Source organism: Aegilops tauschii, chromosome 2 (genome assembly GCF_002575655.3).
Source record: "Aegilops tauschii subsp. strangulata cultivar AL8/78 chromosome 2, Aet v6.0, whole genome shotgun sequence".
Taxonomy (NCBI): domain Eukaryota; kingdom Viridiplantae; phylum Streptophyta; class Magnoliopsida; order Poales; family Poaceae; genus Aegilops; species Aegilops tauschii.
In genome coordinates this window covers 312,572,766-312,591,202 of record NC_053036.3, presented here as the reverse complement: position 1 = coordinate 312,591,202, position 18,437 = coordinate 312,572,766, and the positions used below count along the sequence as shown (strand labels likewise).

Genomic DNA, 18,437 nt, shown 5'->3' with positions numbered 1-18,437 from the left:
TCAAAGCTTTGACAAATGATAATAAGATTGAAATACATCGTCGCTTTGAGAAGTATGTGATAAGCAAGAGCTCCCCCTAAATTTGTGCATTATTTAAAATTTGCTTTTGAATGCAAATGCACAATCTATTAGGATCATGGGTTACTCTTCCATGTCACATACATCTTGGTGGAGCGCTCAAAATGATAGAGAGTAAAATATGCACTCATCACCCAAGACAAAGTGAATGATCATATATGAGAGATAAATAATAACAACATCCAAGCACAAGCATCAATGCAGGATATGATCAAACACATGATCATACAAGTATATCACACACATAAACATAAAAGTATCATCCAGGCAAGCACACAAAATAAGTATCAACCAAATAGCAAAGAAGGCAAAAAGAAGCAAAGCTTTCTCTCTCGAAGCCTATGATCTATACACTTTCTCCCTCTTTGGCAACAAGTTACCAAAAAGCTCGAAAATGCATAATGCTATGCGTCTCTCTAGGGTTGATCTTCGAGAGGAGGCGTTGAGAGGACTCCAAGGAGGAATGCATCTGTTGAAGTTGTTGGAGCTAGTGGAGTGGCAACTGGAAGTGCTACTGATGCTGTGGTAGGTGCTGATGAAGTTGCTCTTGTGTCAGCCACTGGCACTGCAGCAGATCTCTGCCCTCTTGGCACTCTCTGAAAGGCATCTGTGGTAGTCTGCCCTTTCCTCTACTCAGCTTCTTCCTGGAGCTGCTCAACTGTTGTTTGCATCTCTGTCACCTTCATATCAAGATCATAAAATTTAGTCTCAATGATCCTCTCCAGGCTCTCTTGGTTCTGAGTCAGGGTGGCCAAGCCCTTCTCAATCCTCAAGGTGGCTTGAATCAGATATCCAAGTTGATCTTGCTTAGTTTTGAGAAACACTTGAGATGCTTCTTCAGCACTTGGCATCTTTGCAGCTTTCTCAGCCTTTGCTTTCTCCCTCTTCTCTTGAGCTTCTACAGATGTTGGGTCACCAGCATTCATGACAACTGTGTTGTCCTCAAATTCAGGCCTCAAGGGAAGATGTTCCTTGTCCAATAGATATGTGTCTCTGCCCATCTTGGAGTTGATGAGCATTTGGATGTGTGGAGCATACCCACATGACCTTTTATGATCTGCAGCTGTTCTCTTGATTGTCTCAACAATCAGGCTCATCACTTTGAACTTTTGGGGCACATCAAACAACTGCAGCAAGTTAATGGAATTGCCTATGATCATTCTATGATCTCCTGACTTGGGCAATAAGGTATGCCTCAAGATAGTATTGATGGTGGCCAGGCCAGACAGTAGATAGTATACAGAGCCCATCTTGTGAGTTTCCAAGGCTTTATCAGGAATCTCCTTATACATATTAGCCATGGAGTTGTGATCCTTCTTCTTGTTGGCATATACATCTATGTCATCCTCATGCTCTTCAGGGGCATTTATCAGCTTGGCCCACTCAACAACTGTTGATTGGTACCTAGTACCTTCAGACATCCAAACAATTCTGCCATCAGGATAAAAATGTGTTGTGGAGTAGAATTGCATGATGAGTTCATCATTCCACTTGGTCAGCTTCTGACCCACAAACTTGTCCACTCCACATAGCCTAAAGCTCTCATGCACTCCTGGAAAGTGGTCTTCGTTGTTGTCAATATAATTCCAATCTGCCCACTTTATATCACAAACAATTGGCTTCTTATCAAGCAAGATAGTTTCATAGAAGTCTTGCTGCTCCTTGGTGTGGAACCTGTAATCCACAGCAGTCCTTCTCCTCAAAGCATATGGATCAGATTCTCTCCATAGTTTGAGACTTGCATCCTTTCTGATCTTCATGTTCTCTGCCACTGGATGATTATCATCATGGTCAGGGATCTTTGGCTTCAGTTGCCTAAGCACTTGGGCTTCGACATCTTCTTCATCTTCAACTTCAGTTTTAGGCACTGGGGCCTTGTTCTTCTCGGCAGCTGGTATATTCCTTGTGCTCCTCTTTGATGCAGTATTGGGAGTAGGAGCAGAAGCTTTGGGAGTTGTCTTGAGCTTAGAAGGGGCAGCCCCAGACTTGATGGCATCCCCCATCAGCTTTTGAGACTTGGGTGCTGCTGCAGCATCCTCTTCCTCTTCTTCATCATCCTCAGCTGGATCTCTTATCATAGAGGATCTCCCAATGACTCTAGCCATGGTCTTCTTGACCCTTTCTTTCCTCTTCTTTCCTTCACCAGCCTCCTTTGGTTCAAGAGTGAACTCAATAGTTTCCTGAGTTGAGGTTCTGGCCTTTGACATGGGCACTCACTTTGTAGGAGCCTTCTTGTGCATACCAGGCTTGGTAGATGCAACTGTGCCAAACTCCTTCTTGACAACCTTTTTCCTGGAGCTCACTTCTTCCTCAGCAGCCACATAGTCTTCATCGTCAGACTCAGAATTTCTCTTCCTCCTGTGCCTAGTAGCAGCCTTAGGCAGATTGCTAGGAGTACTTCCGCTGCCTTCATCATAACTGCTAGAGGGACTAGTGCCCTCACTCAGATTCACCTGCTCTTCTGACATATTCTGGCTATCACTCTGATCAGACATTCTGGCAAAGCAAACTGATAGTTGACCCTGTGAATAGTTATAGATGAGATAGAGTGGATGAGCATCACAAAGTGCAGAGATTTTGCAAAACAAATGAGTTAAAAACTTAGTTTTAGTTTTCCACAGAAAGCATTTCGGAGCTACCGATTTGTTAAACTCGGTGACATCGAAGCAACTTTTGGAGTCTAAACTAGTGAAATTGGTCAGACCGAGACACAGTTCGGTGACTCCGAGATTGCTAGGGTTTCACAGAGAGTTGAACTTGGTCACACTGATTTGCAAGTTTCAGTCAGACCGAAGCATGCAAGTGCAATGGCCTAAGCCAAATCGGTGAGACTGATTTCCACAACTCGTTCGGTCCGAGATGAGTTCGGCGGAAACCTTACCCTAATTTTTTGAATCAAATCTAATCTAAAGGAAGTTTTTGCTGGACAGGAAGATCTCATACATGGTAAGAAACATGGCATTTGCTTTGTGCTAACAATCGGAGGTAAGAACAACACAAAGATTTGAACTCATACACTAGTTCGGTGATGAGCTTGCTACAGCGGCAACGGTGGTATTGAATTCCGTTGACGGCGACGCGGACCAGCGGCGGGAGGTCGCTGGCGACGAGAGGACGATCCCGAGACCTGAGACAGCAGAGCAGGACACGCGCGGGCTGAGAGGTTTTGGAGGAATTTCCAAAATTTGACCCGTCGATATTTATATCCTGACCCTGTCGGTGTGATCGAGTGGAACAACTCGGTGGCACCGAGATGCAGAATCGCAAGCGGTTAGTGCAACTCGGTGTGACCGAAACGTTCTAATCGGTTGCACCGAGATTGAAAACCTAGATCAACTCAGTGAATTCGGTCAGACCAAAAAGGATGTATCGGTCAGAACGAAATGCACAGAGAGGTTTTGGAAGTTTAAGTCTATGACGAAACGGTGACTCCGAGTGCTCCTCACAGAGAGGGTTTGTATCTGACTTGATCAAACTTTGTGATGTAGCATGAATAGAGTTTGAGACGAGAAAAGCATAGATAGCTAGAGGAAGTTCTTAGGCATTCTTCTACATCCATTTGGCAAAAGAAGAAAAGCCAAACAATCAAAGCAACAAATGGATGTCCTCGAATGAGTAAAAGTATGCAATCAACATGCTCACACAATAAAATGGCAAATGAAATATGTGACAAAGCATGCACAAACACTCTAGCATCTATCAAGCAATTGGCGATGACTAGGTCATCTATATATGAGTATATTGACTTAGGAGTCAAATGAGAGCATTTGATCTTAGGTCATACTCATCGTTTAAGCACAAGTGGGGTTACCACTTTTACATAAAGCATTGTTGTGTTCACACCATTAGAGTTGCCTTCGCTCAATTTTTAGAGTAAAGCTCCCCCTAGATGTGATGTCCCCCCAAAGAGGGATGAACTAACCTTGGGTTTTGTCGATGATGACTTCATGTAGATGTTGAAGATGTGGATGCTCAATGTTGATGTAGATCATTCAGAGCAATCCATTGGAGTGAGTTGCACTTTCAATACCTACACGGGTTAGTCCCACAAGGAACAAACAAGGATATCCATAGACATGGAGTGAAGTTCACACAAGATGATGTCCATGAAAGCATTAGGTTACCTTGTCCTTGTCTTACCAACAAGAGGGTTGATGACCCACAAGTATAGGGGATCTATCGTAGTCCTTTCGATAAGTAAGAGTGTCGAACCCAACGAGGAGCAGATGGAAATGATAAGCGGTTTTCAGCAAGGTATTCTCTGCAAGCACTGAAATTATAGGTAACAGATAGTTTTGTGATAAGATAATTTGTAACGAGCAACAAGTAACAAAAGTAAATAAAGTGCAGCAAGGTGGCCCAATCCTTTTTGTAGCAAAGGACAAGCCTGGACAAACTCTTATATAAAGAAAAGCGCTCCCGAGGACACATGAGAATTATAGTCAAGCTAGTTTTCATCACATTCATATGATTCGCGTTAGGTACTTTGATAATTTGATATGTGGGTGGACCGGTGCTTGGGTGCTGTCCTTACTTGGACAAGCATCCCACTTATGATTAACCCCTATTGCAAGCATACGCAACTATAAAAGAAGTATTAAGGTAAACCTAACCATAGCATGAAACATATGGATCCAAATCAGCCCCTTACGAAGCAACGCATAAACTAGGGTTTAAGCTTCTGTCACTCTAGCAACCCATCATCTACTTATTACTTCCCAATGCCTTCCTCTAGGCACAAATAATGGTGAAGTGTCATGTAGTCGACGTTCACATAACACCACTAGAGGAGAGACAACATACATCTCATCAAAATATCGAACGAATACCAAATTCACATGACTACTAATAGCAAGACTTCTCCCATGTCCTCAGGAACAAACATAACTACTCACAAAGAATATTCATGTTCATAATCAGAGGAGTATTAATATGCATATAGGATCTGAACATATGATCTTCCACCAAATAAACCAACTAGCATCAACTACAAGGAGTAATCAACACTACTAGCAACCTACAGGTACCAATCCCAGACTTAGAGACAAGAATTGGATACAAGAGATGAACTAGGGTTTGAGAGGAGATGGTGCTAGTGAAGATGTTGATGGAGATTGGCCCCCTCTCGATGAGAGGAGCGTTGGTCATGACGATGGTGATGATTTCCCCCTCCCGGAGGGAAGTGTCCCCGGCAGAACAGCTCCGCCAGAGCCCTAGATTGGTTCCGCCAAGGTTCCGCCTCGTGGCGGCGGAGTCTCGTCCCGAAAGCTTGCTTATGATTTTTCTCGGACGAAAGACTTCATATAGCAGAAGATGGGCACCGGAGGGCCAACAGGGGGCCCACGAGGCAGGGGGCACGCCCAGGGGGGTAGGGCGCACCCCCACCCTTGTGGTCATGGTGTGGGCCCCCTCTGGTATTTCTTCCGCTCGGTATTTTTCATTATTTCCAAAAATAACTTCCGTGGAGTTTCAGGACTTTTGGAGTTGTGCAGAATAGGTCTCTAATATTTGCTCCTTTTCCAGCCCAGAATTCCAGCTGCCGACATTCTCCCTCCTTATGTAAACCTTGTAAAATAATAGAGAATAGGCATAAGTATTGTGACATAATGTGTAATAACAACCCATAATGCAATAAATATCGACATAAAAGCATGATGCAAAATGGACGTATCAACTCCCCCAAGCTTAGACCTCGCTTGTCCTCAAGCGGAAGCCGATAACGATAAATATGTCCACATATGTTTAGAGGTAGAGGTGTCGATAAAATAAAATACGGACATGAGGGTGATACGTCTCCAACGTATCTATAATTTTTGATTGCTCCATGCTATATTATCTACTGTTTTGGACATTATTGGGCTTTATTATCCACTTTTATATTATTTTTGGGACTAACGTATTAACCGGAGGCCCAGCCCAGAATTGCTGTTTTTTGCCTATTTCAGAGTTTCGCAGAAAAGGAATATCAAACGGAGTCCAAACGGAATGAAACCTTCGGGAACGTGATTTTTAGGAAGAATATGATCCAGGAGACTTGGACCCTACGTCAAGAAACAAAAGAGGAGGCCACGAGGTAGGGGGGCGCGCCCTCCACCCTCGTGGGCCCCTTGTTGCTCCACCGACGTACTCCTTCCTCCTATATATACCTACGTACCCCCAAACGATCAGATACGGAGCCAAAAACCTAATTCCACCGCCGCAACCTTCTGTACCCACGAGATCCCATCTTGGGGCCTGTTCCAGAGCTCCACCGGAGGGGGCATCCATCACGGAGGGCTTCTACATCAACACCATAGCCTCTCCGATGAAGTGTGAGTAGCTTACCTCAGACCTTCGGGTCCATAGTTAGTAGCTAGATGGCTTCTTCTCTCTTTTTGGATCTCAATACAGTGTTCTCCCCCTCTCTCGTGGAGATCTATTCGATGTAATCTTGTTTTTGTGGTGTGTTTGTTGAGACCGATGAATTGTGGGTTTATGATCAAGATTATCTATGAACAATATTTGAATCTTCTCTGAATTATTTTATGTATGATTGGTTATCTTTGCAAGTCTCTTCGAATTATCAGTTTGGTTTGGCCTACTAGATTGATCTTTCTTGCAATGGTAGAAGTGCTTAGCTTTGGGTTCAATCTTGCGGTGTCCTTTCCCAGTGACAGTAGGGGCAGCAAGGCACGTATTGTATTGTTGCCATCGAGGATAACAAGATGGGGTTTTTATCGTATTGCATGAATTTATCCCTCTACATCATGTCATCTTGCTTAAGGCGTTACTATGTTTTCATGAACATAATACTCTAGATTCATGCTGGATAGCGGTCGATGAGTGGAGTAATAGTAGTAGATGCAGGCAGGAGTTGGTCTACTTGTCTCGGACGTGATGCCTATATACATGATCATACCTAGATATTCTCATAACTATGCTCAATTCTGTCAATTGCTCAACAGTAATTCGTTCACCCACCGTAAAATATTTATGCTCTTGAGAGAAGCCACTAGTGAAACCTATGGCCCCCGGGTCTATCTTCATCATATTAATCTTCCAACACTTAGTTATTTCCTTTGCTTTTTACTTTGCTTTTATTTTACTTTGCATCTTTAACACAAAAATACCAAAAATATTATCCTATCATATCCATTAGATCTCACTCTCGTAAGTGATCGTGAAGGGATTGACAACCCCTTATCGCATTGGTTGCGAGGAGTTATTTGTTTTGTGTAGGTACGAGGGACTCGCGCGTAGCCTCCTACTGGATTGATACCTTGGTTCTCAAAAACCGAGGGAAATACTTACGCTACTTTGCTGCATCACCCTTTCCTCTTCAAGGAAAAACCAACGCAGTGCTCAAGAGGTAGCAAGAAGATTTTTGGCGCCCTTGCCGGGGAGTCTACGCAAAAGTCAACATACCAAGTACCCATCACAAATCCCTTATCTCCCGCATTACATTATTTGCCATTTGCCTCTCGTTTTCCTCTCCCCCACTTCACCCTTGCTGTTTTATTCGCCCTCTCTTTTCCGTGTGCCTTTTTCTCCCTTGCTTGTCGTTATGGCTAGTCCTCTATCTTCTCCGTTGTCTCCCGAGAATGAGGTCCTAAATTTTAAACAAAGGGAGGGAGAAAATCTAAAAGACGCCTGGTATAGAATTTGCAATGCTCAAAATAGATCTGCCAGGAAGCAATCTACTTCCGCTCTTCTCCGCAATTTTTATGTAGGCGCTAATCCTTGGTATAGGTATATTCTTGATACCATTACCGGAGGGAATTTCTTGGGTAGCCATACTTTTGACTCTTATAATGCTATGATAGATTTATTTGGCTCACCACCTCTTTTGGTTAATGGAACTATGTTAACTTTGGAGCATGTAATGAAAAGACTTGAAATTATTGAAAATAAAGTTGCTACCGTAGAGTTAATTGAAGATCTGGATAAAAAGATCCACAACCAAATTACCCAATATGGATCTAAGGTAGGAGTTACTTTGAAAAATATTAAGGAGAAGGAACCCATAGTTAATGAGAGAATAAATCAAGATTCCACTAGAATCGATAAACTTGAGGGTATCATTACCAACTTGGGAACCGCTTTTTCTTCCGTAAAGAATACTCCAAAACCTCCTACTAAAATTTCCAAGCTTATGTATGTTCCTAAAAATAAGGGTGAATCCTCTAGTAAGGAAACTGCGGATCTCAAATCTATAAGTATTCATCCCAATCTTTTTGCCATCATTAAGGAACCATTTGCTACGAATGAATTTTTTGATCTTGTGCCTAAAAGTTTGATAATTACTAAAAAGAAAGAAATTCCTAAGGATGATAGATGTCTCATTGAAGAATTGCCTACCAAAGATGGCAATACCTAGATCTATCCCGAAAGTGCCTTTCTGCTCCCGAGCTCATTTGAACTCGGTGAACAGTAAAATCGAAAAAAATTCAAAAAATTCCAATTTTTTTGAGAGAAACATTGACAAAAGTTCTAAGTGCCTGCAAAAATTCATCATGAAATCACATTCCTGTAAGGCGTGGCAAAAAAACAAATTTAGTGCTTCAAAATGCTTTTGAAAGTAGCTTTTTCATAGTACTGTTTTTGTTTTTTTGCCATGCCTTCTAGGAATGTGATTTCATGACGAATTTTTGCAAGCACTTAGAACTTTTGTCAATGTTTCTCTCAAAAAAAATTGGAATTTTTTGAATTTTTTTGATTTAGTTTTGATTTTACTGTTCACCCGAGCTCATTTGAGCTCGGGTGCAGAAACTCCGCGTCCGATCTATCCTTACTTTTATATTGACTTAGGAGTCAAATGAGAGCATTTGATCTTAGGTCATACTCATCGTTTAAGCACAAGTGGGGTTACCACTTTTACATAAAGCATTGTTGTGTTCACACCATTAGAGTTGCCTTCGCTCAATTTTTAGAGTAAAGCTCCCCCTAGATGTGATGTCCCCCCAAAGAGGGATGAACTAACCTTGGGTTTTGTCGATGATGACTTCATGTAGATGTTGAAGATGTGGATGCTCAATGTTGATGTAGATCATTCAGAGCAATCCATTGGAGTGAGTTGCACTTTCAATACCTACACGGGTTAGTCCCACAAGGAACAAACAAGGATATCCATAGACATGGAGTGAAGTTCACACAAGATGATGTCCATGAAAGCATTAGGTTACCTTGTCCTTGTCTTACCAACAAGAGGGTTGATGACCCACAAGTATAGGGGATCTATCGTAGTCCTTTCGATAAGTAAGAGTGTCGAACCCAACGAGGAGCAGATGGAAATGATAAGCGGTTTTCAGCAAGGTATTCTCTGCAAGCACTGAAATTATAGGTAACAGATAGTTTTGTGATAAGATAATTTGTAACGAGCAACAAGTAACAAAAGTAAATAAAGTGCAGCAAGGTGGCCCAATCCTTTTTGTAGCAAAGGACAAGCCTGTACAAACTCTTATATAAAGAAAAGCGCTCCCGAGGACACATGAGAATTATAGTCAAGCTAGTTTTCATCACATTCATATGATTCGCGTTAGGTACTTTGATAATTTGATATGTGGGTGGACCGGTGCTTGGGTGCTGTCCTTACTTGGACAAGCATCCCACTTATGATTAACCCCTATTGCAAGCATACGCAACTATAAAAGAAGTATTAAGGTAAACCTAACCATAGCATGAAACATATGGATCCAAATCAGCCCCTTACGAAGCAACGCATAAACTAGGGTTTAAGCTTCTGTCACTCTAGCAACCCATCATCTACTTATTACTTCCCAATGCCTTCCTCTAGGCACAAATAATGGTGAAGTGTCATGTAGTCGACGTTCACATAACACCACTAGAGGAGAGACAACATACATCTCATCAAAATATCGAACGAATACCAAATTCACATGACTACTAATAGCAAGACTTCTCCCATGTCCTCAGGAACAAACATAACTACTCACAAAGAATATTCATGTTCATAATCAGAGGAGTATTAATATGCATATAGGATCTGAACATATGATCTTCCACCAAATAAACCAACTAGCATCAACTACAAGGAGTAATCAACACTACTAGCAACCTACAGGTACCAATCCCAGACTTAGAGACAAGAATTGGATACAAGAGATGAACTAGGGTTTGAGAGGAGATGGTGCTAGTGAAGATGTTGATGGAGATTGGCCCCCTCTCGATGAGAGGAGCGTTGGTCATGACGATGGTGATGATTTCCCCCTCCCGGAGGGAAGTGTCCCCGGCAGAACAGCTCCGCCAGAGCCCTAGATTGGTTCCGCCAAGGTTCCGCCTCGTGGCGGCGGAGTCTCGTCCCGAAAGCTTGCTTATGATTTTTCTCGGACGAAAGACTTCATATAGCAGAAGATGGGCACCGGAGGGCCAACAGGGGGCCCACGAGGCAGGGGGCACGCCCAGGGGGGTAGGGCGCACCCCCACCCTTGTGGTCATGGTGTGGGCCCCCTCTGGTATTTCTTCCGCTCGGTATTTTTCATTATTTCCAAAAATAACTTCCGTGGAGTTTCAGGACTTTTGGAGTTGTGCAGAATAGGTCTCTAATATTTGCTCCTTTTCCAGCCCAGAATTCCAGCTGCCGACATTCTCCCTCCTTATGTAAACCTTGTAAAATAATAGAGAATAGGCATAAGTATTGTGACATAATGTGTAATAACAACCCATAATGCAATAAATATCGACATAAAAGCATGATGCAAAATGGACGTATCAACTCCCCCAAGCTTAGACCTCGCTTGTCCTCAAGCGGAAGCCGATAACGATAAATATGTCCACATATGTTTAGAGGTAGAGGTGTCGATAAAATAAAATACGGACATGAGGGTGATACGTCTCCAACGTATCTATAATTTTTGATTGCTCCATGCTATATTATCTACTGTTTTGGACATTATTGGGCTTTATTATCCACTTTTATATTATTTTTGGGACTAACGTATTAACCGGAGGCCCAGCCCAGAATTGCTGTTTTTTGCCTATTTCAGAGTTTCGCAGAAAAGGAATATCAAACGGAGTCCAAACGGAATGAAACCTTCGGGAACGTGATTTTTAGGAAGAATATGATCTAGGAGACTTGGACCCTACGTCAAGAAACAAAAGAGGAGGCCACGAGGTAGGGGGGCGCGCCCTCCACCCTCGTGGGCCCCTTGTTGCTCCACCGACGTACTCCTTCCTCCTATATATACCTACGTACCCCCAAACGATCAGATACGGAGCCAAAAACCTAATTCCACCGCCGCAACCTTCTGTACCCACGAGATCCCATCTTGGGGCCTGTTCCAGAGCTCCACCGGAGGGGGCATCCATCACGGAGGGCTTCTACATCAACACCATAGCCTCTCCGATGAAGTGTGAGTAGCTTACCTCAGACCTTCGGGTCCATAGTTAGTAGCTAGATGGCTTCTTCTCTCTTTTTGGATCTCAATACAATGTTCTCCCCCTCTCTCGTGGAGATCTATTCGATGTAATCTTGTTTTTGTGGTGTGTTTGTTGAGACCGATGAATTGTGGGTTTATGATCAAGATTATCTATGAACAATATTTGAATCTTCTCTGAATTATTTTATGTATGATTGGTTATCTTTGCAAGTCTCTTCGAATTATCAGTTTGGTTTGGCCTACTAGATTGATCTTTCTTGCAATGGTAGAAGTGCTTAGCTTTGGGTTCAATCTTGCGGTGTCCTTTCCCAGTGACAGTAGGGGCAGCAAGGCACGTATTGTATTGTTGCCATCGAGGATAACAAGATGGGGTTTTTATCGTATTGCATGAATTTATCCCTCTACATCATGTCATCTTGCTTAAGGCGTTACTATGTTTTCATGAACATAATACTCTAGATTCATGCTGGATAGCGGTCGATGAGTGGAGTAATAGTAGTAGATGCAGGCAGGAGTTGGTCTACTTGTCTCGGACGTGATGCCTATATACATGATCATACCTAGATATTCTCATAACTATGCTCAATTCTGTCAATTGCTCAACAGTAATTCGTTCACCCACCGTAAAATATTTATGCTCTTGAGAGAAGCCACTAGTGAAACCTATGGCCCCCGGGTCTATCTTCATCATATTAATCTTCCAACACTTAGTTATTTCCTTTGCTTTTTACTTTGCTTTTATTTTACTTTGCATCTTTAACACAAAAATACCAAAAATATTATCCTATCATATCCATTAGATCTCACTCTCGTAAGTGATCGTGAAGGGATTGACAACCCCTTATCGCATTGGTTGCGAGGAGTTATTTGTTTTGTGTAGGTACGGGGGACTCGCGCGTAGCCTCCTACTGGATTGATACCTTGGTTCTCAAAAACCGAGGGAAATACTTACGCTACTTTGCTGCATCACCCTTTCCTCTTCAAGGAAAAACCAACGCAGTGCTCAAGAGGTAGCAAGAAGATTTTTGGCGCCCTTGCCGGGGAGTCTACGCAAAAGTCAACATACCAAGTACCCATCACAAATCCCTTATCTCCCGCATTACATTATTTGCCATTTGCCTCTCGTTTTCCTCTCCCCCACTTCACCCTTGCTGTTTTATTCGCCCTCTCTTTTCCGTGTGCCTTTTTCTCCCTTGCTTGTCGTTATGGCTAGTCCTCTATCTTCTCCGTTGTCTCCCGAGAATGAAGTCCTAAATTTTAAACAAAGGGAGGGAGAAAATCTAAAAGACGCCTGGTATAGAATTTGCAATGCTCAAAATAGATCTGCCAGGAAGCAATCTACTTCCGCTCTTCTCCGCAATTTTTATGTAGGCGCTAATCCTTGGTATAGGTATATTCTTGATACCATTACCGGAGGGAATTTCTTGGGTAGCCATACTTTTGACTCTTATAATGCTATGATAGATTTATTTGGCTCACCACCTCTTTTGGTTAATGGAACTATGTTAACTTTGGAGCATGTAATGAAAAGACTTGAAATTATTGAAAATAAAGTTGCTACCGTAGAGTTAATTGAAGATCTGGATAAAAAGATCCACAACCAAATTACCCAATATGGATCTAAGGTAGGAGTTACTTTGAAAAATATTAAGGAGAAGGAACCCATAGTTAATGAGAGAATAAATCAAGATTCCACTAGAATCGATAAACTTGAGGGTATCATTACCAACTTGGGAACCGCTTTTTCTTCCGTAAAGAATACTCCAAAACCTCCTACTAAAATTTCCAAGCTTATGTATGTTCCTAAAAATAAGGGTGAATCCTCTAGTAAGGAAACTGCGGATCTCAAATCTATAAGTATTCATCCCAATCTTTTTGCCATCATTAAGGAACCATTTGCTACGAATGAATTTTTTGATCTTGTGCCTAAAAGTTTGATAATTACTAAAAAGAAAGAAATTCCTAAGGATGATAGATGTCTCATTGAAGAATTGCCTACCAAAGATGGCAATACCTAGATCTATCCCGAAAGTGCCTTTCTGCTCCCGAGCTCATTTGAACTCGGTGAACAGTAAAATCGAAAAAAATTCAAAAAATTCCAATTTTTTTGAGAGAAACATTGACAAAAGTTCTAAGTGCCTGCAAAAATTCATCATGAAATCACATTCCTGTAAGGCGTGGCAAAAAAACAAATTTAGTGCTTCAAAATGCTTTTGAAAGTAGCTTTTTCATAGTACTGTTTTTGTTTTTTTGCCATGCCTTCTAGGAATGTGATTTCATGACGAATTTTTGCAAGCACTTAGAACTTTTGTCAATGTTTCTCTCAAAAAAAATTGGAATTTTTTGAATTTTTTTGATTTAGTTTTGATTTTACTGTTCACCCGAGCTCATTTGAGCTCGGGTGCAGAAACTCCGCGTCCGATCTATCCTTACTTTTATATTGACTTAGGAGTCAAATGAGAGCATTTGATCTTAGGTCATACTCATCGTTTAAGCACAAGTGGGGTTACCACTTTTACATAAAGCATTGTTGTGTTCACACCATTAGAGTTGCCTTCGCTCAATTTTTAGAGTAAAGCTCCCCCTAGATGTGATGTCCCCCCAAAGAGGGATGAACTAACCTTGGGTTTTGTCGATGATGACTTCATGTAGATGTTGAAGATGTGGATGCTCAATGTTGATGTAGATCATTCAGAGCAATCCATTGGAGTGAGTTGCACTTTCAATACCTACACGGGTTAGTCCCACAAGGAACAAACAAGGATATCCATAGACATGGAGTGAAGTTCACACAAGATGATGTCCATGAAAGCATTAGGTTACCTTGTCCTTGTCTTACCAACAAGAGGGTTGATGACCCACAAGTATAGGGGATCTATCGTAGTCCTTTCGATAAGTAAGAGTGTCGAACCCAACGAGGAGCAGATGGAAATGATAAGCGGTTTTCAGCAAGGTATTCTCTGCAAGCACTGAAATTATAGGTAACAGATAGTTTTGTGATAAGATAATTTGTAACGAGCAACAAGTAACAAAAGTAAATAAAGTGCAGCAAGGTGGCCCAATCCTTTTTGTAGCAAAGGACAAGCCTGGACAAACTCTTATATAAAGAAAAGCGCTCCCGAGGACACATGAGAATTATAGTCAAGCTAGTTTTCATCACATTCATATGATTCGCGTTAGGTACTTTGATAATTTGATATGTGGGTGGACCGGTGCTTGGGTGCTGTCCTTACTTGGACAAGCATCCCACTTATGATTAACCCCTATTGCAAGCATACGCAACTATAAAAGAAGTATTAAGGTAAACCTAACCATAGCATGAAACATATGGATCCAAATCAGCCCCTTACGAAGCAACGCATAAACTAGGGTTTAAGCTTCTGTCACTCTAGCAACCCATCATCTACTTATTACTTCCCAATGCCTTCCTCTAGGCACAAATAATGGTGAAGTGTCATGTAGTCGACGTTCACATAACACCACTAGAGGAGAGACAACATACATCTCATCAAAATATCGAACGAATACCAAATTCACATGACTACTAATAGCAAGACTTCTCCCATGTCCTCAGGAACAAACATAACTACTCACAAAGAATATTCATGTTCATAATCAGAGGAGTATTAATATGCATATAGGATCTGAACATATGATCTTCCACCAAATAAACCAACTAGCATCAACTACAAGGAGTAATCAACACTACTAGCAACCTACAGGTACCAATCCCAGACTTAGAGACAAGAATTGGATACAAGAGATGAACTAGGGTTTGAGAGGAGATGGTGCTAGTGAAGATGTTGATGGAGATTGGCCCCCTCTCGATGAGAGGAGCGTTGGTCATGACGATGGTGATGATTTCCCCCTCCCGGAGGGAAGTGTCCCCGGCAGAACAGCTCCGCCAGAGCCCTAGATTGGTTCCGCCAAGGTTCCGCCTCGTGGCGGCGGAGTCTCGTCCCGAAAGCTTGCTTATGATTTTTCTCGGACGAAAGACTTCATATAGCAGAAGATGGGCACCGGAGGGCCAACAGGGGGCCCACGAGGCAGGGGGCACGCCCAGGGGGGTAGGGCGCACCCCCACCCTTGTGGTCATGGTGTGGGCCCCCTCTGGTATTTCTTCCGCTCGGTATTTTTCATTATTTCCAAAAATAACTTCCGTGGAGTTTCAGGACTTTTGGAGTTGTGCAGAATAGGTCTCTAATATTTGCTCCTTTTCCAGCCCAGAATTCCAGCTGCCGACATTCTCCCTCCTTATGTAAACCTTGTAAAATAATAGAGAATAGGCATAAGTATTGTGACATAATGTGTAATAACAACCCATAATGCAATAAATATCGACATAAAAGCATGATGCAAAATGGACGTATCAACTCCCCCAAGCTTAGACCTCGCTTGTCCTCAAGCGGAAGCCGATAACGATAAATATGTCCACATATGTTTAGAGGTAGAGGTGTCGATAAAATAAAATACGGACATGAGGGTGATACGTCTCCAACGTATCTATAATTTTTGATTGCTCCATGCTATATTATCTACTGTTTTGGACATTATTGGGCTTTATTATCCACTTTTATATTATTTTTGGGACTAACGTATTAACCGGAGGCCCAGCCCAGAATTGCTGTTTTTTTCCTATTTCAGAGTTTCGCAGAAAAGGAATATCAAACGGAGTCCAAACGGAATGAAACCTTCGGGAACGTGATTTTTAGGAAGAATATGATCCAGGAGACTTGGACCCTACGTCAAGAAACAAAAGAGGAGGCCACGAGGTAGGGGGGCGCGCCCTCCACCCTCGTGGGCCCCTTGTTGCTCCACCGACGTACTCCTTCCTCCTATATATACCTACGTACCCCCAAACGATCAGATACGGAGCCAAAAACCTAATTCCACCGCCGCAACCTTCTGTACCCACGAGATCCCATCTTGGGGCCTGTTCCAGAGCTCCACCGGAGGGGGCATCCATCACGGAGGGCTTCTACATCAACACCATAGCCTCTCCGATGAAGTGTGAGTAGCTTACCTCAGACCTTCGGGTCCATAGTTAGTAGCTAGATGGCTTCTTCTCTCTTTTTGGATCTCAATACAATGTTCTCCCCCTCTCTCGTGGAGATCTATTCGATGTAATCTTGTTTTTGTGGTGTGTTTGTTGAGACCGATGAATTGTGGGTTTATGATCAAGATTATCTATGAACAATATTTGAATCTTCTCTGAATTATTTTATGTATGATTGGTTATCTTTGCAAGTCTCTTCGAGTTATCAGTTTGGTTTGGCCTACTAGATTGATCTTTCTTGCAATGGTAGAAGTGCTTAGCTTTGGGTTCAATCTTGCGGTGTCCTTTCCCAGTGACAGTAGGGGCAGCAAGGCACGTATTGTATTGTTGCCATCGAGGATAACAAGATGGGGTTTTTATCGTATTGCATGAATTTATCCCTCTACATCATGTCATCTTGCTTAAGGCGTTACTATGTTTTCATGAACATAATACTCTAGATTCATGCTGGATAGCGGTCGATGAGTGGAGTAATAGTAGTAGATGCAGGCAGGAGTTGGTCTACTTGTCTCGGACGTGATGCCTATATACATGATCATACCTAGATATTCTCATAACTATGCTCAATTCTGTCAATTGCTCAACAGTAATTCGTTCACCCACCGTAAAATATTTATGCTCTTGAGAGAAGCCACTAGTGAAACCTATGGCCCCCGGGTCTATCTTCATCATATTAATCTTCCAACACTTAGTTATTTCCTTTGCTTTTTACTTTGCTTTTATTTTACTTTGCATCTTTAACACAAAAATACCAAAAATATTATCCTATCATATCCATTAGATCTCACTCTCGTAAGTGATCGTGAAGGGATTGACAACCCCTTATCGCATTGGTTGCGAGGAGTTATTTGTTTTGTGTAGGTACGAGGGACTCGCGCGTAGCCTCCTACTGGATTGATACCTTGGTTCTCAAAAACCGAGGGAAATACTTACGCTACTTTGCTGCATCACCCTTTCCTCTTCAAGGAAAAACCAACGCAGTGCTCAAGAGGTAGCAAGAAGATTTTTGGCGCCCTTGCCGGGGAGTCTACGCAAAAGTCAACATACCAAGTACCCATCACAAATCCCTTATCTCCCGCATTACATTATTTGCCATTTGCCTCTCGTTTTCCTCTCCCCCACTTCACCCTTGCTGTTTTATTCGCCCTCTCTTTTCCGTGTGCCTTTTTCTCCCTTGCTTGTCGTTATGGCTAGTCCTCTATCTTCTCCGTTGTCTCCCGAGAATGAAGTCCTAAATTTTAAACAAAGGGAGGGAGAAAATCTAAAAGACGCCTGGTATAGAATTTGCAATGCTCAAAATAGATCTGCCAGGAAGCAATCTACTTCCGCTCTTCTCCGCAATTTTTATGTAGGCGCTAATCCTTGGTATAGGTATATTCTTGATACCATTACCGGAGGGAATTTCTTGGGTAGCCATACTTTTGACTCTTATAATGCTATGATAGATTTATTTGGCTCACCACCTCTTTTGGTTAATGGAACTATGTTAACTTTGGAGCATGTAATGAAAAGACTTGAAATTATTGAAAATAAAGTTGCTACCGTAGAGTTAATTGAAGATCTGGATAAAAAGATCCACAACCAAATTACCCAATATGGATCTAAGGTAGGAGTTACTTTGAAAAATATTAAGAAGAAGGAACCCATAGTTAATGAGAGAATAAATCAAGATTCCACTAGAATCGATAAACTTGAGGGTATCATTACCAACTTGGGAACCGCTTTTTCTTCCGTAAAGAATACTCCAAAACCTCCTACTAAAATTTCCAAGCTTATGTATGTTCCTAAAAATAAGGGTGAATCCTCTAGTAAGGAAACTACGGATCTCAAATCTATAAGTATTCATCCCAATCTTTTTGCCATCATTAAGGAACCATTTGCTACGAATGAATTTTTTGATCTTGTGCCTAAAAGTTTGATAATTACTA

The 18,437-nt window shown here is 42.0% G+C and overlaps 1 protein-coding gene across 1 annotated transcript in view; it reads right to left on the bottom strand.

Moving 5' to 3' along the window:
* The window catches only part of LOC141040977 (uncharacterized), a 260,260-nt gene extending 257,975 nt beyond the window's left edge, over positions 1-2,285 (bottom strand). The window contains exon 1 of the mRNA XM_073507087.1: positions 1,491-2,285. Coding sequence (XP_073363188.1) covers positions 1,491-2,285 — 795 coding nt within the window. The remainder of the gene's footprint in view (positions 1-1,490) is intronic.
* Positions 2,286-18,437: the final 16,152 nt, after the last annotated feature.